This window comes from Bos indicus x Bos taurus, chromosome 3, assembly GCF_003369695.1.
Source record: "Bos indicus x Bos taurus breed Angus x Brahman F1 hybrid chromosome 3, Bos_hybrid_MaternalHap_v2.0, whole genome shotgun sequence".
NCBI classification, from domain to species: Eukaryota; Metazoa; Chordata; class Mammalia; order Artiodactyla; family Bovidae; genus Bos; species Bos indicus x Bos taurus.
Window position 1 is genome coordinate 19,870,542 of NC_040078.1, and position 22,196 is coordinate 19,892,737.

General features: G+C 40.5%; 1 protein-coding gene across 4 annotated transcripts in view; it reads right to left on the minus strand.

Annotated features, from left to right (window-relative positions):
• The window catches only part of SETDB1 (SET domain bifurcated histone lysine methyltransferase 1), a 32,435-nt gene that overhangs the window by 9,229 nt on the left and 1,010 nt on the right, over window positions 1-22,196 (minus strand). For 3 of the 4 annotated variants that reach the window (XM_027534260.1, XM_027534268.1, XM_027534280.1), the window contains exons 2-14: window positions 21,827-22,097; window positions 20,804-20,955; window positions 8,780-8,814; window positions 8,239-8,338; window positions 7,106-7,231; window positions 6,724-6,925; window positions 5,970-6,043; window positions 4,859-5,049; window positions 3,979-4,108; window positions 2,625-2,781; window positions 2,383-2,541; window positions 1,135-1,758; window positions 431-547 (exon numbers count right to left, since the gene is read on the minus strand). In XM_027534260.1, the coding sequence (XP_027390061.1) occupies window positions 431-547; window positions 1,135-1,758; window positions 2,383-2,541; window positions 2,625-2,781; window positions 3,979-4,108; window positions 4,859-5,049; window positions 5,970-6,043; window positions 6,724-6,925; window positions 7,106-7,231; window positions 8,239-8,338; window positions 8,780-8,814; window positions 20,804-20,955; window positions 21,827-22,086 (2,327 nt within the window). In that variant the 5' untranslated portion in view covers window positions 22,087-22,097. The remainder of the gene's footprint in view (window positions 1-430; window positions 548-1,134; window positions 1,759-2,382; window positions 2,542-2,624; window positions 2,782-3,978; window positions 4,109-4,858; window positions 5,050-5,969; window positions 6,044-6,723; window positions 6,926-7,105; window positions 7,232-8,238; window positions 8,339-8,779; window positions 8,815-20,803; window positions 20,956-21,826; window positions 22,098-22,196) is intronic. The other variant, XM_027534273.1, reaches the window with a different exon arrangement.

Genomic DNA, 22,196 nt, shown 5'->3' on the forward strand with positions numbered 1-22,196 from the left:
AGTAATCTTTACAAGGCGGACATCAGTAGTCTGCTTAAAATACTCTTAACAGCTTCCTATCACATCATGAATTTCGTTCTAATTTTTATTCTGATTTATAAAGTACTATAAATCAGGCCCCTGCCTATTTCTCCTCTCTGAATACGTCTCACTTGCCAGAGTAAACCACAATCTGTTAGAATAATCATATAGCTATGAAATCAGGTCATATTTACTGCAACAGAAAACTACTAGATACTACTCAATCATTTCAAGGAAAGCCCAAAGAAGAAATATGTGCTGGGAATTTGGTAAGTAAGATTTAATTGATAAAATGTCTGTTTCAGGTTTTTTTTTTTTGGCTTCAGTTTTATAATGCTGCTGTTTCCTACAAACACAGACAAACAAGAATTCAGTCTCTGAGGTGCTGAACTTTCCCCTGACTACTTACCCTGTGGGCAGACATTCTTCTAGTCTCTTGTATTGGTAGCCAGAGTTGGGGTTGATTTGGCCTCCTGGGGTGCAGGCTGTAGCCTGGATAGTTAGCTGATGGCAGGCACACTTGGACCTGCATAAAACAGAAGAGTACAACTACTAGAGCTGGGGGACTTTCTTCAGAGGCGAGAAGTACTACTGAGAAAAGGAGGGTGACAAGGTAGTAACATTTCTTTTTCTTCTCCCATATGTGTAAATGAGAAAGGAAAGGACAGTAGGAATATGACAGAGTAAGAGTAAGATAAAGAGACACAGAATAACAACTAGCAACTGAATGCATGATGGGGGGAAGCAAAGGAAAAGGAGAATCAGAGGAAAAAACAAACATAAGACACATGTGTTGCTGTTCAGTTGCTAAGTTGCGTCTGACTCTTTGTGATCCCATGGACTGCAGCACACTGGGCTTCCCTGTCCTCCACTATCTCTTGGAGTTTGCTCAAGTTTATGTCCAATGAGTCGTGATGCTATCTAAACATGTACCCAGGATTATGCTGTGGGGTCCCAGCCTCTCTGGAGGCCTTATAGAAGGAGCTACAGCTAAGAAAGCAGATCAAGGAAGGTGAGGCAAGGAGAAGTGCAGTATAAGGCAAAGAAAGTGGTGGAAATACAGGAAACCACAACAAAGTTGGAGGCAGGGCCACAATTCCCTAAGCAACTCACTTGTCCCGGCACCCATCTTTGCAGTCACAGCCGACAAGAAACTCAGGGCCTGTGTTAATGAAAACACCCTTGCCCGGGATCCGTTCCTTGCTGTAGGCCACCTGAGGTGGGGGAGTCGTGTCAATCTCGTTAACGCAGGATAGAGGAACGTCTTCCTTCCCATAGGTGATGTCCAAAATATAGTAAAAAGGCTTATAGGGCTGAAACTTTCGGTCCACAAGAACATATGGATCCAAACAGAACATCTCCAGGAAGAGGAAGTCACAGCCAGTCTCAAAAAGGTAACGCTCAATCTCCTGCATTGTCCGAAGGCAGAGGCCACAGGGTGTCTTATAGATAACATGAAAGCCCATCTTGCGGTTTACTCGGCGCCGGGCTGTCATTCGCCGAAAGTCATAGAGTAGTGGGACTAACAGAGGGTTCTTGCCCCGATACTGCTCACTTCTCATAGGTCTGACTCGAGACAGACAAGTATAGCTGCAGACATGAGGTAAGTAGAAAAGCTTCTCCATGGGGGCACGGTAGGAGGGCTCTGCAGGGGCCCGCTCCAGCATGCCATGGAAGGCTGGGGGTGCTGGGGGAGCTGGGGGTGCTGGGGCAGAGGTTGTGGAGCCTAAAGGTGACCTGAAAACGAGATGCAAGAGATCAGATCAGAAGGCAACAGGACCTCTCTGTTGTATAAGTAGCCCATTAGCTGGCTAAGCCACTTCTCTAACCTGTCAAATAGCTATACTCTTGAAGCTAAAGATGACACAAGTAAATCAAACTTCCCCTTGTCTTAATGGACAAGGAAACACCCTGGTTACTCTTCATTAACTGATAATAACTGTTTCAACAGTGTGTCTTTTCCTGAATTTTATTTTTTCCTGTGAATTATGGGACTAGCATCCAGTCTTCTATCCATGCTAGTTGCTTCTACTATGTTTCCTATAAATGCCCTTACTGACCTCCAGGATTCAAGGAAAGAGGCTACCAAGTTCCCTTTCTATTGTACTGATGACGACACCATATTCAACAAGCAGTCTTAACAAATGACTTTCTGGTGATTGTATTTCTAGGCACCTAGTTTCTAATTCAATTATTCTTACTTTTTGTTTCCTGGAAAATTCCAAGGTTAAAGCTTTCAAGTCCAAACTTCTCACCATCATAATCTTAACAAGGCCCCTTGTGGCCAAGGAACCTCCCCATACAGTGACCACTCAGTCCACATTGCCAACATTCCCCACAGAGAGCCTGAGATTTTCTCACCTATATGTCTGATTGATCCCAGGTTTCCCACCAGGGGCATTTTCACTGAGTGCAGGGGATGTAGGGGAGGAATGACCAGAGCCCACAGATCCTGGCCGGAAAGATGTGCTTTTTTTGGCTACCTGCTTCCGAGATTGGGCAAGCTGGCCTTCCAAGCTTCTAGGAGATTAGAGATCATACAGTAAGGGATACAGAAAATGTAATATAAAAGAAACTGCTGAAAAAGAAGGAATAGCACTCACTCACTGTCACCTGCCTGGGGGGACAGAGCTGGACCAGGTGGGGCAGGTGGGGCAGGTGGGGCTGTCGGCTGTGGGGGTTCCATAGGCTTGAACTGGGTTCCAGTACTTGTTAGATCCTGAGTGTACTGGACCACAGGACCTTTGCTTCTCACAGCACCTATAAGAAAAGGAAATTGACCATAGAGAACATAAGAGCTGTGCCATTTATATTCATCCACAGATCTGATTCTCAATTTATATAATAAAGCAACAACGGAAACATTTTAAGTGCTAAGACTGTTAGATCTCATTATTTATACCAAAAAGTGGGAATACTGACACAGGCTGACTTTCATTTAAATAGTAAGATTTTATCTTCCCGCCTCAGACAATTTACATTCATAATTATTCTATTGCTGTCATTGTTATTTAACTGCTAAGTCATGTCTGACTCTTTGTGACCTTATGACTTAGCCCACCAGGCTCTTCTGTCCATGAGATTTCCCAGGCAAGAATACTGGAGTGGACTGTCATTTTCTCCTCCAGGGGATGTTCCCAACCCAAGGATTGAACCTGTTTCTCCCGCATTGGCAGGTGGATTCTTTACTACCGAGCCACCAGGGAAGCCAATTATGTTATACTTTGGTAAAAATTTTCAAAAATACACTCTCTGATCAATTGATGTTGTCAAGAAAAATTAACCAAAAAGTATGCCAGGAACATATAAAAACAAAACCAAAATTTTAAAACAAGTTAACCACACGTGGTGGAGAAAAATTAGACTGGAAGGCACGGGATATGGCTTCAATCCCTGAACTGAGAAGCTTCCACATGCCACAGAGCAACTAAACCCATGTGCCATAACTACTGAGCCTGTGCTCTAAAACCCGGGAGCCAGAACTACTAAGCCCGCATGCTCTAGGGCCTATGCTTTGCAACAAGAGAAGCCACTGTAATGAGAAGCCTGGACACTGAAATGATGAGTAGCCCCTGCTAGCTGCAACTAGAGAAAGTCCTTGAGCAATGAAGACCCACGGCAGCCAAAAAAAAAACAAAAAACAAAAACAAAAGACCACAGATAACATACACAAAGCAGATAATCCTCATGTGAATAACAGAGGTAGTTACTACCAACAATACCCCTAACCTAAGCCAGTTGTTTCAGATTTTTATGTGTTTTTGAGAACAAATCAGAGCCATAGCATGTTGAGGCAGCAACACAAATTCATCACCACTACTGGAAACTTAGGAACACGTCCTGTTTTCAATGTGGCAGTAGTGTCATCCTGGTAAACAAAGGATATAGCCATCGTACATACACCTCTTTGCTGATTCGTCCATTTCTTCCCTCTCCCAGATAGCTTTCAGGACTTACCCATATTTGGACGTGTTCTGAGCTGTCCCCCTTGCTTCTTCTCTAGTGCAGAGGCGGATGATGTCTTCATGCTGAACATGGGCTCCAGTCGCGTAGAGCCTCGATAGATCCATTCACATCTTTTGTCATCCTAGAGGATTGCAAGGAAGGAAAGGTGGCAGGGGAATGGGTTAAAGGCCAGAATCTACCCTGCCACTTGTGAAGAATACCATGTGCCTCCCTTGGGGGAAATCTCCCTGATGAACGCCCAATTCCCTATCTATTCAATAAATTTATGTGCTAGGCTCCACAACAGGCATCAGGAATTAAACAACAACAATAAAACCCCCCAAAACAAAAACACGTATATTCCTTGTTTAAAAAAATGACAAGAGATAGATGTTTATACTGAGTATAAGACATGTAACAAGGATCATTAGGATCAGAGGGCTGAGATAGCTCAGAGAAGAAATATAATTCTAAGAAAGGTGTGAGAGGGGAGAAAAGGACAAGTACAGAAGATTTAAGAGTTAAGCTGGGCCTTGAAAGATCACCAACACCTCAGAATTCACTGATCCCTCTTTTTTGTCCCATTACACTATCGATAACCGTGGGAAAACAGAACTAGCAGCCTTCTCTGTACCTACATGCATTGTGGATACTCCTGGAGAAAAGCAAAAACCAAAACACTATCATGCAGATTAGAGTCTTAAATTCAGGGACTTTATTTTTAATAACCACGCATAGAGGAATGAAAAAAAAGTAAAACATGACCCAAAACAGTGAGAACAGGTAAGAGAGTAACAAAGAAGAAAAGCTGTGGCATGGCTACATATCCACAGTTATGCTACGCTCCCCCACCCACCCGAATCCCCACCCCTGAGCCTCCAAAGAAGAGTACCAGAAAGAGGATCCTGACTAGGCTGCCGTCCACCTCCTCGACTCGGGACTTCCACCACGTGCCTTCCCACTCGGTCTTGATCAGCTGGCCACTCTTGAGCAACACCATGGGGCGGTTGGGGTAAGCGGTGATATACTCTTCTATGAAGTCTCGGCAGGAGATGTCTTCTATGTCCTCCCAAGTCTTTTTCACTGTCCCAAGGAAGAAGTAGGGCTGAGAGAGGGCAGGTGGGGCATGTCTTGATAGGGGAAAAGGGTTGACAAGGAGACGTTTGGCATTTTTCAAGTTGGGAGGGAGAAAAAAAATAAATGAAGAAATCATAACCTCAAGGGAAGCAAAACCATGACCACTTAAAAGTACTGAACCTAATGTGCAAACGCACACTCAAATTCTGCAAATACTAAATGAATTAGCAGTATGTAAACACAGGTGAGTCACTCATTTCCTAGACATGGATGTTTCCTCTTAGGAAAAGTCAAGTGGAAGTTCTTGCTTACTTGATAAGTCTAAAGGTAAATCAAAAAGAATCAGGTGGCACCATAAACTGATTTAAAAAAAACCTGTCCTTCCTTCTCATGCTCCATCAGGCTTTCAAAGGACCCTGAGTGTATTTACTGCCGTGTTATGTGGAAACAGCCATTTTACTTGACTTTCCTGCAACTAAAAACAGTTGCTTCTATAAGAGTCTCTCCTAAGCCAGAGTCACAAGTATAGAGGACACTATGAAGACCCCATCTAATACAGGCTCTGTAGAAAGCACTCTGAAAGCACTACACAGACTGCAGATTTACACAAATGTTAAACATGAGACTAGGAAAGAAGTAACATCTTCTCAAACTTAAATCACTCAGAAATGAAATTAAAACACATCTACAATACGTGCATCCACTCAAAGTCAGTCATGATCTTCTAATGTCTGACTCTATGGCTGCCAAGACCTAACACTAGACATGAGCAAATAAAACTGTTCTCTCTCAAAGAACATTAATCAAACTTATGCTCTCAGAGACTAAAACACCAAGAACATTAGGGCTTTTCCACTGGTTGTCTTAAGAAATACAAGGTAGAAGAGGAAGCAAAAAGAGCTAAGGAAAAAAGGAGGGACACTCACGTGGCCGGCAAATGGGATACAGTTCAGACTGTGTCACATAGGAAGCATAGCCATCATCAAAGAAAATGAGAAACCTGTAAGGAAAGAGTGATGGTACAAAGACTGCAGGTTATTATATTTAACATGACCAGAAATTATTATAGCTTCCATTCCTCTGGATCACAAACAAGACACAATCCAGGGAACATGTTCCAGTGTACTATTTTCTTTCTACTAGTCTTTCTTCTCATCCCAAGAGTTAAGAATTCTCCCTTAGGTTAGCACATGCAAACTATTATATATAGAATGGATAAACAGTAAGGTCCCACTGTATAGCACAGGGAACTATATTCAATATCCTGTAATAAATCATAATGGAAAAGAATATTAGAATTCTCCCTTAATCTAACCAACATATCCCCACTTTCCCAAAAGTGATTTATTCTTGTTATACTATTGGACTCTCACATTGCTGAAAAATATTTAGTCTCCATTTCTTCCTTCTGTATGAATTCTCTATTCCCCTAACCATTAATCAATCTGGATTACTCTCCCCTGACCAAATTTTCTCTTTGAGAAAAGGGAAAAGGGAAAAAAAGGGGGGAAAGGGAGCAAGAAAGAACCACCCACATGACTCTGTGGCAAAGAAAAGAGAGTTTCCAGCCACTAAGGACTAAGAACATCAGAGCTAACTGTGAGATCTGGGCTATGGCTTAAACAGGGCAGATGATGTGCTCCTGGTTTCCACTCTCTTTACAATCTTCTGTCTAGGTACCTGAGCTTGTTTTTGACGTTTGGTGTCTCAGCTACAATGCCAGCATAGAGCCAGACCTGATTCCCATCTTTGTATTTGGCCACTACTCGACTGCCCACATACAACTTGTCAGCAGGAGGGTGGTAATCGTAGGCAATGTGGTTTCCTGACAGAAGACTCTTTCCTTTGTTGTCAAATTTCACCTTGTACTTCTTCCCTGACCCTGAGTCAAACGGAAAAGAGAAACAAAAATTTTTAAAAACCATCAGTTTCTGTGTGAGACACTGATGCTATGTTCTGGTTGCTATGTGAGAGACAAAAGCCAAAGGCTGTGGGGAAAAGACACAATCAGTGACGGCGGCCTGTGGGCTATGCATTAGCCCTCCCTCTAGCCTGAACATACCAACTGTCTGGATGGCAATAAGGGTGCCTTTGTGCCACGTCTTAGTTCTTTTTTTGCCAAGGATGCGCATGTTGACGACCAAGTCACCATCTTTGCTCAATTCTCCAGGCATCTGACTCAAGGTTCCTAGGAAGAAAGCAAAGTTGCTATAAAGAGATATGGCACAGATTGGGGAAAGAATGGAAAATAAAGAGGGTACTGGGTTATTGGGACAAATGGGGTAATCTCTGATCCTTAACCACTTTTCCTGCTCCCTTGGCCAAGGGCAGAAATATAAGACACAGTTGACTCAACTCTTTACGCTAACAGGAAAAATATGAATTGAAATTCACATGTAACTCAAGACCATCTCACTGTAACCAAATATTTCTGACTCCTTATTAACAACATTAACTATTACTCATTAAATGCCAAGCAGCATGGTGGCTCAGACCATAAAGAATCCACCTGCAATGTGGGAGACCTGGGTTTAATAACTGGGTTAGGAAGATCCCTGGAGGAGGGCATGGCAACCCACTCCAGTATTCTTGCCTGAAGAATCCCCATGGACAGAGGAACCTGGTGGGCCACAGTCCATGGGATGGCAGAGTCTGACATGACTGAGCAACTAAGCACAGCACAGCTTTTATAAATCATTTTCCTGGGAGGGATCTCTTAATAGCTGCATTCTACAAACAAAGCTTCCTTCAGACCTCTTTTTTCGAGTTTGAGTTACTGTTTTCTTTAACCTTCATCTGAAAGAAGGTATCAAAAAAAGAAAGAAAGAAAGAAAGAAGGTATCATTAGCACGGAGCTAAAAAGGTATTTGGACAAAGGCATCACATGGTAGAAAGCCAGCAGACAAACGACTTAAGCCAAGAGATGTCCCCAGTGGTCCAGTGGTTAGGACTCTGCACTTTCAGTGCTGTGGGCCTGGGTTCGATCCCTGGTCAGGGTACTAAGACCCTACAAGCTGAGTGATGCAGCCAAAAAAAAAAAAAAGACTTAAGCAAACAGCAAGGAGAATCTGTGGTATTAAAAGAATCCTACAGAGGTAGAGAAAGATATTGAAATGTTAAAACACAGTCAGTAGCCATGAAATCTCTGTAGGACTTCACCTCTGCACCTATACCAAGATGCCTCCTGACTCTAACCTTTGTGTAGATCCTGGGAATTACTCTTCTTGTTGACAGCATCCATGAACTTCTGGACATCTTGAGCCGATTTTCTTAAGGCAGCCATAGCTTCACGGAGCTGTAAGGAAGGGGATAAGGGAGACAAGTTTTTAAATAGTAGCACCGTTTCTTGAGAATAACAACTTGTCTTTTAAAAAATGAAAAAGACTGAGTTATGTTTAGAAGCTTACAGTTACTTCTAGAAGCTTATAGTTACTCTATCAGGCAAAACTTGACCTTTCTTACAAATCTGGTTCAGAAATCAGCTTAAGGAAGCTTCCCTTGATTAATTAATCTAGCTTATCACTGCCAAATTCTATATTCATACAGCACTCAGTGTATGTATCTATAAGGAGCCTTTGCATTCTTATAACATCTATTAGAGAACTGCAACCCGTGAGGCTGACTTCAGGGTGACTGGTTATATCTTGATGACTGAACTGACTTAACGGTTAGGCCAAAAGTTTCTTCTATCTTCATATTCTTCTCTCTCATCCTTCTCCTACTCATTTCAAGTTACCTTCTGGTCTTTTGGAGTTCTGTTCCCAGCATCACCTAGATAAGAAAAATTGAGTGTAAAAGACTTATACATAAGAATTTCCAAGAAATCAAGAACCAAACTATCATGGGAACACTAATGATAACAACTATGAACCAGATATAGATACACATATCTATGTAAAAGTACAAAAAGCATTCAGAAAGATAAACAGCAAATAGATGACAATTCTTACCTGGGGACAAAATACTGGTACAGATGACAGTCTATGGGATCTGGGATGTTCAAATACTTGAATTTTTATAACTATAATTTTTTTATGGGTTATCTGAATGATTTGAAAAATGAAATGTGGCCAGTGAATTAAGCTAAAATGTTTCTTCTTGAGTAGTGCTGTCCAGTAGATAATGGTGATGGTTGTACAACCTTGTGAATACACTAAAAACCACTGAGTTATACATTTTAAAGGGGTAAATTTGTTATGTAAATTACATCTGATTTTTAAAATTTTTTAGTCAAATTTAAAGGCTTCCGTGATAGCTCAGTTGATAAAGAATCTGCCTGTAATGCAGGAGACCATGGTTCAATTCCTGCTATGATAGACATATTCTGTTTCTGCACTGTCCAATCTATTAAAATTTGGCTACTAAGCACATGAAATGAGTTTTAAATTTTACTGAAGTGAAGTAAAAGTTGCTCAGTAGTGTCCGACTCTTTGTGACCCCATGGACTATACAATACATGGAATTCTCTAGGCCAGAATACTGAAGGGGTAGCCTTTCCCTTCTCCAGAGGATCTTCCCAACCTAGGGACTGAACCCAGGTCTCCCACATTGCAGGTGGATTCTTTACCAGCTGAGCCACAAGGGAAGTCCAAGAATACTGGAATGGGTAGCCTATCCGTTTTCCAGCGGATTTTCTCGATCTAGAACTCAAACCATGTCTCTTGCATTGCAGGCAGATTCTTTACCAACTGAGTTATCAAGGAAGCCTTTGCTGCTGCTGCTGCTGCTGCTAAGTTGCTGCAGTCGTGTCCGACTCTGTGCGACCCCATAGACAGCAGACCACCAGGCTCCCCCGTCCCTGGGATTCTCCAGGCAAGAACACTGGAGTGGGCTGCCATTTCCTTCTCCAATGCATGAAAGTGAAAAGTGAAAGTTGCTCAGTTGTTTGACTGAGTACTGGAGTGGGGTGCCACTGCCTTCTCCGATGGAAGCCTTTAAATTTGACTAAAAAATTTAAAAAATCAGATGTAACTTACATAACAAATTCATCCCTTTAAAATGTTTAATTCAGTGGTTTTTAGTGTATTCACAAGGTTGTACAACCATCACCATTATCTAATTCTAGAACATTTTCATCACCCTGAAAAGAAATCCCACTAAGTATGGGGTTTCTATTAACAGTCATTCCCCATTCCACCATATTGGCAACCTCCAGCAACTACTAATCTACTATCTGTCTCTACGGTTTTGCCTTTTCTATACTTCACATAAATGGAATCATATGTGGTACGTCACATGAGATTTATCTATGTTGCAGCATTATTAGCACTTCATTTTTATGATTAATATTCCATTGTATGACTATATTATATTTTATTTATCCATTCATCAGTTGATGGACATTTGGGTTATTTATACTTTTTGGCTGTTATGAATAATGTTGATAGGCACATTTGTATATGAGTTTTCAAAAATAATTAAAAAATTATTTCTGGCTGTGCTGGGTTTTAATTGTGATGCACATGCTTTCTCTTTCTCTAGCTGCAGTGGGCGGGCACTACTCTAGTTGTGGTGGTGTATGGGCTTCTCCGAGCGGTGGCTTCTTTTGTTGTGGAACACTGGCTCTAGGGTGCTTAGGCTTCAGTAGCTGTAGGCTCAGCAGGGTGCAGCACACAGGCTTGGTTGCCCTAAGGCATGTGGGATTTTAGTTCCTGGACCAGGGATCAAGCCCATGTACCTTGCATTTGCAGGAGGATTCTTAACTGCTGGACCATCAGGAAGTCCCTATATGAGTTTTTATGTGGGCATATATTGTCATTTTTCTTGGATTATGGCTAGGAGTAGAACTGCCAGGCCATAAAGTAACTCAATGTTTAACCTTTTGGTGAATTCAAAGACTTGTCCAAAGTGGCTGTACCATTTTGCATTCTCACCAGCAATTTTAGAGGGTTCCAATTTCTCCACATCCTTACCAATACTTACATTACTATCTTTTTTCTTACAGCTATCCTAATAAGTAGTTTTGACTTGCATTTTCTTAATAGCTAATGATGTTAAACATCTTTTCATATACTTATTAGTCATTTACACATCTTCGTTGAAGAAGTATCTATTCAAATATTTTGCCTATTTTTAAATGGGCTATTTGTCTTTTTACTCTTAAGTTTAAGAGTTACTCATATATCCTGGAAAATACTAGACTTCACATTTCACGTAATTTTTTAATTTTTGGCCCTGCCATGTGGTTTGCAGGATCTTAGTTCCCCAACCAGGGACTGAACCCAGGATTTCCACAATGAAAACTCAGCATCCTAAACACCAGACCACCAGGAATCCTCACATTTCACATAATTTAAATAGCCACATGTGAATGGTGGCTACTGTATTATACAGTGAAGTTTCAGAGATTTATAACATTTAAAAATGGAAGGCAATGGTGATAATCATTTTGCAATAAATATATATATCAAATCATTATGTCTTATACCTTAAATACTATATTATCAACTATATCTCAGTAAAACTTGGAGGGAAAAGTGGCAAAAATAAATAAATGAAAAGCAATGTAAATGACCAAAAATGAAATAAAAATTTAGTGAGATCGTCAGATAAAAAAATCTATATGCAAAAGTCAACTTCATGTCTAAATACTAGCAAAACTATTTAGAAATGTAGTTTTTTTAAAAAGTTAGTGCAAGCTTTCTGTGGAGAAAATGAATCAACCTTAATGAAAAATATTAAGGACTAAATACATTATCTTTGTATGGGAGATTTAAATACTATGTAAATTATTAACTCTCTATACCCAGCTGTGGATGTGACTGGTGATAGAAGCAAGGTCCGATGCTATAAAGAGCAATACTGCATAGGAACCTGGAATGTCAGGTCCATGAATCAAGGCAAATTGGAAGTGGTCAAACAAGAGATGGCAAGAGTGAATGTCGACATTCTAGGAATCAGCGAACTCAAATGGACTGGAATGGGTGAATTTAACTCAGATGACCATTATATCTACTACTGCGGGCAGGAATCTCTCAGAAGAAATGGAGTGGCCATTATGGTCAACAAAAGAATCCAAAATGCAGCACTTGGATGCAATCTCAAAAACGACAGAATGATCTCTGTTCGTTTCCAAGGCAAACCATTCAATATCACAGTAATTCAAGTCTATGCCCCAACCAGTAACACTGAAGAAGCTGAAGTTGAATGGTTCTATGAAGACCTACAAGACCTTTCAGAACTAACACCCAAAAAAGATGTCCTTTTCATTATAGGGGACTGGAATGCAAAAGTAGGAAGTCAAGAAACACCTGGAGTAACAGGCAAATTTGGCCTTGGAATATGGAATGAAGCAGGGCAAAGACTGATGTTTTGCCAAGAAAATGCACTGGTCATAACAAATACCCTCTTCCAACAACACAAGAGAAGACTCTATACAAGGACATCACCAGATGGTCAACACTGAAATCAGATTGATTATATTCTTTGCAGCCAAAGATGAAGAAGCTCTATACAGTCAGCAAAAACAAGACCAGGAGCTGACTGTGGCTCAGATCATGAACACTTTATTGCCAAATTCAGACTTAAATTGAAGAAAGTAGGGAAAACCACTAGACCATTCAGGTATGACCTCAATCAAATCCCTTATGATTATACAGTGGAAGTGAGAAATAGATTTAAGGACCTAGATCTGATAGATAGAGTGCCTGATGAACTATGGAATGAGGTTCGTGACATTGCACAGGAGACAGGGATCAAGACCAGTCCCATGGAAAAGAAATGCAAAAAAGCAAAATGGCTGTCTGGGGAGGCCTTACAAATAGCTGTGAAAAGAAGAGAAGCGAAAAGCAAAGGAGAAAAAGAAAGATATAAACATCTTAATGCAGAGTTCCAAAGAACAGCAAGAAGAGATAAGAAAGCCTTCTTCAGCGATCAATGCAAAGAAATAGAGGAAAACAACAGAATGGGAAAGACTAGGGATCTCTTCAAGAATATCAGAGATACCAAAGGAACATTTCATGCAAAGATGAGCTCGATAAGGACAGAAATGGTATGGACCTAACAGAAGCAGAACATATTAAGAAGAGATTGCAAGAATACACAGAAGAACTGTACAAAAAAGATCTTCATGACCCAGATAATCATGATGGTGTGATCACTCACCTAGAGCCAGACATCCTGGAATGTGAAGTCAAGTGCGCCTTAGAAAGCATCACTACGAACAAAGTTAGTGGGAGTGATGGAATTCCAGTTGAGCTATTCCAAATCTTGAAAGAATATGCTGTGAAAGTGCTGCACTCAATATGCCAGCAAATTTGGAAAACTCAGCAGTGGCCACAGGACTGGAAAAGGTCCGTTTTCATTCCAATCCCAAAGAAAGGCAATGCCAAAGAATGCTCAAACTACCGCACAAATGCACTCATCTCACACGCTAGTAAAGTAATGCTCAAAATTCTCCAAGCCAGGCTTCAGCAATATGTGAACCGTGAACTTCCAGATGTTCAAGCTGGTTTTAGAAAAGGCAGAGGAACCAGAGATCAAATTGCCAACATCCGCTGGATCATGGAAAAAGCAAGAGAGTTCCAGAAAAACATCTATTTCTGCTTTATTGACTATGCCAAAGCCTTGACTGTGTGCATCACAATAAACTGTGGAAAATTCTGAAAGAGATGGGAATACCAGACCACCTGATCTGCCTCTTGAGAAATCTGTATGCAGGTCAGGAAGCAACAGTGAGAACTGGACATGGAACAACAGACTGGTTCTAAATAGGAAAAAGAGTTCGTCAAGGCTGTATATTGTCACCCTGTTTATTTAACTTATATGCAGAGTACATCATGAGAAATGCTGGACTGGAAGAAACACAAGCTGGAATCAAGACTGCCGGGAGAAATATCAATAACCTCAGATACGCAGATGACACCACCCTTATGGCAGAAAGTGAAGAGGAACTCAAAAGCCTCTTGATGAAAGTGAAAGTGGAGAGTGAAAAAGTTGGCTTAAAGCTCAACATCCAGAAAACGAAGATCATGGCATCCGGTCCCACCACTTCATGGGAAATAGATGGGGAAACAGTGGAAACAGTGTCAGACTTTATTTTTGTGGGCTCTAAAATCACTGCAGATGGTGACTGCAGCCATGAAATTAAAAGATGCTTACTCCTTGGAAGGAAAGTTATGACCAACCTAGATAGCATATTCAAAAGCAGACACATTACTTTGCCAACAAAGGTCCATCTAGTCAAGGCTATGGTTTTTCCTGTGGTCATGTATGGATGTGAGAGTTGGACTGTGAAGAAGGCTGAGCACCCAAGAATTGATGCTTTTGAATGGTGGTGTTGGAGAAGACTCTTGAGAGTCCCTTGGACTGCAAGGAGATCCAACCAGTCCATTCTGAAGGAGATCAGCCCTGGGATTTCTTTGGAAGGAATGATGCTAAAGCTGAAACTCCAGTACTTTGGCCACCTCATGCGAAGAGTTGACTCATTGGAAAAGACTCTAATGCTGGGAGGGATTGGTGGCAAGAGAAGGGGACGACAGAAGATGAGATGGCTGGATGGCATCACTGACTCAATGGCCGTTGAGTCTGACTGAACTGAACTGAAGGTTGAAAATTCCATATCCAAAGAACCAGCAAATCCACTCTTACAGTATCCTACGATATCCTAAAAAGATTCTTGCATGTGTGCATCAAGGATCAAGTATAAGAATATTTACAGCATTATTTATAATTGCAAAAAAACTAAAAACAAATGAAATGTCAATTGTTAGGAGACAGATAAACTGGCATGTTCACATAATGGAGTGCCACACTGCAGCAGTAACTGTATGAAGCACCGCACGTCAGCATGATACTGATGAAGTCATCGAAAAATCCATGCAGTGTCTAAGATTCCATTTACCTAGCTCAAATATAGGCAAAATTATAGCACTTTTGGTGATACTGAAGAGACAAGACTGGACAAGCCCCCCATGCAGAAAACAAATACAAAACTGGACAAAATGGCCAAAAAAATAAAATAAAATAATTTCAGGATGCTGGAAACTGTCCAAAGGCAAACAATAGATTGATAAGTATTTATTTCCGAAAAACTGCTTAACCTTATGGTAACAAAAGTGGGAGTCTACGGATCTCTTTCCTGGGGCAGCTCCCATCCCTGTTCCACTGTCAGCATGGTGGGCAAAAACTGTACCTTTACCATCAAAGGGCTAGCACTAACAAGTAGCTCTGCTAGTCTGAGGCTGTAGCTCTTGCTTAAGAGTGAACAACAAACCAGTCAGGGATTTAAGGAGATTCTGAAAATGAGAGAGCCACACTCAGGCTTTAGGTAAATTCTCTATACATTCTTGGGTGACTATTAAAATACGCACATGCAAAGAGGACACAAGTATGCCTGATTAACCCAAGGTCAAAGAAAAAAAAAAAATCAGGAAATTAAAATTTATGAGGTACATGAAAATTAAAACTCAACATAAAAAAACCTATGAGATGCATGCAGCAAAGCAATGCTTAGAGGGAAATTTATAGCTTTAAATGTTTATACCAGGAAGGAAGAAAGGTCGAGTCAATAGTCTCAGCTTCAACTTTAAGGAGGGACTTCCCTCCTAGTCCGGTGGCTAAGACTCTGAACTCACAATGAATGGGCCTGGGTTCACTCCCTGGTGAGGGAACTAGGGATCCTGTGAGGGATCCCACATGCCACAACTAAGACTCCTATGCCACAACAAAGATCAAACATCCTGTGTGCCGCAACTAAACCCTGGTGCAGCCAAAATAAATATTAAAAAAAGGAAAGAAACTAAAAAAAGAAAAGCAAACCAAACCCAAGAAAACTGGAAGGAAGAAAATAATAAAGACCAGAGTAGAAATCAATGAAATGGTTAACAGAAAAAGAGTAGCAAAAATAAATCAATGAACTCCCAATACTTGTTCTTTATAAAAGAACTAAAATTGATTAAACCAGTAGCTAGATTAACCAAGAAACAAGGATGAGATCCAAAAAACCATATCAGGAATGAAAGGGACATCACTATAGAACTACAGAAATTAAAAGGGATCATAAGGGAAAAAAGATCTTCACAACCCAGATAATCACGATGGTGTGATCATTGACCTAGAGCCAGACATCCTGGAATGTGAAGTCAAGTGGGCCTTAGAAAGCATCACTACGAACAAAGCTAGTGGAGGTGATGGAATTCTGGTTGAGCTATTCCAAATCCTGAAAGATGATGCTGTGAAAGTGCTCCACTCAACATGCCAGCAAATTTGGAAAACTGAGCAGTGGCCACAGGACTGGAAAAGGTCCGTTTTCATTCCAATCCCAAAGAAAGGCAATGCCAAAGAATGCTCAAACTACCACACAAATGCACTCATCTCACACGCTAGTAAAGTAATGCTCAAAATTCTCCAAGCCAGGCTTCAGCAATATGTGAACCATGAACTTCCTGATGTTCAAGCTGGTTTTAGAGAAGGCAGAGGAACCAGAGTTCAAATTTCCAACATCCGCTGGATCATGGAAAAAGCAAGAGAGTTCCAGAAAAACATCTATTTCTGCTTTATTGACTATGCCAAAGCCTTGACTGTGTGCATCACAATAAACTGTGGAAAATTCTGAAAGAGATGGGAATACCAGACCACCTGATCTGCCTCTTGAGAAATCTGTATGCAGGTCAGGAAGCAACAGTGAGAACTGGACATGGAACAACAGACTGGTTCCAAATAGGAAAAGGAGTTCGTCAAGGCTGTATATTGTCACCCTGCTTATTTAACTTATATGCAGAGTACATCATGAGAAACGCTGGACTGGAAGGAACACAAGCTGGAATCAAGACTGCCAGGAGAAATATCAATAACCTCAGGTATGCAGATGACACCACCCTTATGGCAGAAAGTGAAGAGGAACTAAAGAGCCTCTTGATGAAAGTGAAAGTGGAGAGTGAAAAAGTTGGCTTAAAGCTCAACATCCAGAAAACGAAGACCATGGCATCCAGTCCCATCACTTCATGGGAAATAGATGGGGAAACAGTGGAAACAGTGTCAGACTTTATTTTTGTGGGCTCCAAAATCACTGCAGATGGTGACTGCAGCCATGAAATTAAAAGATGCTTACTCCTTGGAAGGAAAGTTATGACCAACCTAGATAGCATATTCAAAAGCAGACACATTACTTTGCCAACAAAGGTCCATCTAGTCAAGGCTATGGTTTTTCCTGTGGTCATGTATGGATGTGAGAGTTGGACTGTGAAGAAAGCTGAGCACCGATGAATTGATGCTTTTGAATGGTGGTGTTGGAGAAGACTCTTGAGAGTCCCTTGGACTGCAAGGAGATCCAACCGGTCCATCCTAAAGGAGATCAGTCCTGGGTGTTCATTGGAAGGACTGATGTTGAAGCTGAAACTCCAGTACTTTGGCCACCTCATGTGAAGAGTTGACTCATTGGAAAAGATCCTGATGCTGGGAGAGATTGGTGGCAAGAGGAGAAGGGGACGACAGAGGATGAGATGACTGGATGGCATCACTGACTCGATGGACGTGAGTCTCGGTGAACTCCGGGAGTTGGTGATGGACAGGGAGGCCTGGTGTGTTGCGATTCATGGGATCGCAAAGAGTCGGACACGACTGAGCGACTGATCTGATCTGATGAATAACATATGACAATCATTTAGACAACTTTGATAAAGTGAACAAATTCCTAGAAAGACACAAATGAACAAAACCAACTTGAGAAGGAATAGAAAACTTAAATAAATATATCAGGTAAAGACAATGGAGGGCTTCCTTGGTGGTCCAGTGGTAAAGACTCTGAGCTCCCAATGTAGGGGGCCCAGGTTTGATCCCTGGTCAGACAACTAGATCCCACATGCAGGAACTAAAAATCCCATGTGCTGCAACTAAGATCTGGAGCAGCCAAATAAATAAATACAAATAAGTATATTAAAAGAAAAGAAAATGGATTAGTAATTAAAAGCCTTCCCACAATAAATTACAATGTGATATGCTGAATTGGATCTTGGAACAGAAAAACCAGAAATGGAATAAGGTCTGGAGTTTAGATAAAAAGAAAGTATCAATGTTTGTTTCTCAGTTTTGACCAATATCTAGCATGGCAACATGAGAAGAAACTGGTAAAAGGTATGAAGGAACTGTCTATTACCTCTGCAACTTTTCCACAAATCTAAAGTGATTTCAAATTAAAAAGCTTATTTATAAAAAAGCTTTCCACGAAGAAAAGTCCAAGCCAAGACGGTTTCATTGCTGAATTTATCAAACATTTAAGGAAGAAATAATACCATCCCACACAACTCAGAGGAAGGAACACCTCCCAACTCATCTTGTAAGGCCTGTATTACCTTGATGCTATAGCCAAAGACATCACTACAAAACTACAAACAGCCCTCAAATGTATGTGCAAAAACTGTTAAACATTTGCAAATCCAATACAACAACATATAAAAAGGATTATACACTAAGACAAAGTGGGGAGGGGGGCAAGGATGAGAGATTTATTCCAGGGACAAAAGATTGGTTTAACATCCAAAAAATAATTATTGTAATACATTCTATTAATAGGATAAATGATACAAGCCATATGATCATCTGAGGACAATACAGAAAAAGGAGCTAACAAAATCTAAAATTGAATCCAGTTATGATAAAAGCTCTCAGGAAACTAGGAACAGAAGCAACTTCCATCAATCTGATAAAGGATACCTACAACTTACACCATATTAATATGTAAATAAAATGTTTTCCTGCCAAAATCAGGAATAAGGAAAGGATGTCTGCTTTCAAACTTCTTTTCAACATCACAATGAAGGTTCTAGCAAGCATAATAAAACAAGGGTGGGGGAAAAAAGGACTTCTAGATTAGAAAGGAAGAAGTAAAATGACTATTTCCACATAGCATGATCTAATATATAGAAAGTTCTAAGGGAGCCATGAAAAACTTCCAGGAAATTGATAAGCTGATGCGAAAATTTATTTGGACTATATATGAAATACAAATGAATTTGGAGGATTTTCACAAAGTGATTTTAATACTTACTGTCAAGCTATAGTAATTAAGACAGTGTGGTGCTGGTAAAAAATAAACATTTAGATCAAGTGAAGTGAAGTCGCTCAGTCATGTCTGACTCTTTGAGACCCCATGGACTGCAGCCTAACAGGCTCCTCCGTCCATGGGATTTTCCAAGCAAGAATACTGGAGTGGGTTGCCATTTTCTTCTCCAGGAGATCTTCCCGACCCAGGGATTGAACCCAGGTCTCCTGCATTGTAGGCAGATGCTTTACCATCGTAGCCACCAGGGAAATGTGACCCTCAAATATATGGCCAGCTGACTTTCGACAAGCATCCTGAAAGGACACTCTTTTCAACAAGTGGTGGTGGAACAACTAGATAGCTGTTAAGTGAAACAAACCAACCAACTACCCTCAATCCTTACTTTAAGAATTTTTATTCTTCAAAAGACATCATTAAGAAAATGAAGAGGCCACATCTGAGAGAAAATGTTTATAAAACAGACCTAATAAATGAATAGTACCTAAAGTACAATAAGTCAGGAGACATATATATTGACTTAGAAAAGCCAACAGTAAAAAGACAACCAATTTTTTCAAAAAGGCAAAATGATCTGAACAGATAGTTGCCTAAAATACATACATAAATGGCAAATGTATGTGAAAAGATGCTCAATGTCTTTAGAAACATACAAACTACAATCACAATGTGAAGGAGTCCCCCAGTGGTCTAATGGTTAGGATTCTGGGCTTTCACTGCTGTGGCCCAAGATCCCGCGCAGAATGATACTGTCATGCACCCACTAGAATGGCTAAATGAATGACAATACCAATCACTGACAAGGATGTCTCCCATACTTTGCTAGCAGGAATGTAAAATGATACACTTTGGAAAACACAACAGCAGTTTCTTCAAAACTCATACGTTTACCTTAAGACCTAGCAATTCTACTCTTGGGTGGAATATCCAAGAGACATGAAACAAAACATGGACATTAAAACTTCCACACAAATATTCATAGCAACATTATTCATAATGACCCCAAACTGCAAACAACCCAAATGTTTATCAACTGAGGAATGGATAAAAACATATGGCTATCCATACAATGGAAAGTTATTCAACAAAAAAGGAACAAACTACTGATAAACGCAACAAGGATGAACCTCAAACACATTATGTTAAATGACAGAAGGCAGACATGATAGATGACATACTGTGACCCTACTTAATAGTAAATTTCTAGAACAGGCAAAAACTTCACAGAGAAAGCAAGCAGATCAGTGGTTGCCAGAGGGTGACAATACAGACTAATGACAAACAAGCATGAAGGCACTTTCTGGGGTGATGCAAGAGTTCTAAAACTGGATTGGGGTGAAGACTGCAGTACTATAAAATTATTCACTAAAACTCAACTTGTACACTTAAAGTAGGTGAATTTTATAGTATGTAAATTATACCTTAAAAATTGTTATAGACAAAACCAAATAATCTGCTTTGAGATATATATATATACACACACACATACATGTTAAATGCCATCTATTAAAAAAGCAAGGAAATTTAGAATACAGATTATACAGAATGGGGAAAGGAGAATAATTCAATCAGGAAGTAGCAGGTAGGGAAGATCCATGACACTAACAATCTTCTATTTTTTTTTTTTTCTGTAACAGACAAGTCCAATAGTTAGGAATATGAAGTTAGTGAGAACGGTTTCTCCTCTCTTATCGTCTATCTGCTCATCTTCCCATGTTTCAGTTTCAATCCAGAGACTTTCCAGTCCATAGCCTCATCTCTTACCTGAATCAATACTAAGGACATCATCGTCTTCATCAGGAATCTCAATTATTTCTGTAGGCCGGGAAGCTTCATCTTCAGAGCTGCTGTCCCGGTACTGTAGTCCCAGTTTGGAATAAAAGTCCTTCACCAAAGACTCACAGTTAGTCACTGCCCTAATATTGGAACACATGTAGAAAAGGTCAAAGCCAGCAGAAGCAGGGGTAAAAGCCATTAGAATTTATTTATATATATTTAACTATATAATGACTTCTATTCAAACAGATCATATTCCAAAGTGTCTCTGTTTTGAATTTAAGAGGCTTATCCCATAGAAAAAAAAAAAAAAATTGTGGTTTCTTGAAAAATCCAAAGTAAGTTCAAAGCATGGTCCTTTCAACTTCATTATTTACCTTTTGTTGTTTGAAAATACATTCTAAGTGACAAGTAGGGCAAAAGAAACCACTCTTCTGGGGGTTTAGAGTAGAAATAAGGTTCGAGGAACTTGTTAAAGCTTCACAGTTACATAAAACAGCAAATCTTCACAATATGCACTCCCTAGATGATTCTAGTAAGAAAACAAAACAGCTGTTCTGAAGTAGAGTGTAGGATAAAGAAGCGGAAGGGACTCAAGACTTGGACTCCCCTACTGCTGATCAGTAGCTCAGATGGTAAAGAATCCGCCTGCAATGCAGGAGACCTGGGTTTGACCCCTGGGTCAGGAAGATCTCCTGGAGAAGGAAATGGCAACCCATTCCAGTACTCTTCCCTGGAGAATTATATGGACGGAGGAACCAGGTGGGCCACAGTCCATGGGATCACAAAGAGTCAGACAGGACTGTGTGACTAACTTTCACTGCTGATCATATATTAACTGCTGATAGATGAATATTATATGATGACTGTGCAGACAATTTGGGCCTTAACCTTTGAGGAAGAGCAAGGTTCTCCATGTCTGTACCTTCTAAAGTACAATGTCATAACAATTATACTATTTTAAAAATGTCTGCCAATGGGCAGATTTACTATTTCCTATGTGGTTCTTACCTGGATGCATCATCAAAGAGTTGGTCAACATGGGCCACCTCAGATTCCTTTTGTATTACCCAAGTCTCCAACTCTGCTAGTTGCTTCTTGCGCTGCTGTACACAGTCCATCTTTTCCAGTTCTTCATCAATGAACTGTCGAAGCTCCTCCATTGAGATGCCCAGCTCCTCAACCACGGACTGTTGCAGCTCTGCAATTTCTTCAGACTCCACTGCTGCTGTTGCAGCTGCCAAACCAAGGCACCCAGGGAGGGAGGACATATTGCTGTCCTCTACATGGAGCAGGAAACTAAAATTACTTTTGGAGTGATCATAACCACAATAGAGAATTTCAGTCCCCTAATAAAACTCATTCCTACTCAGCTACTTGT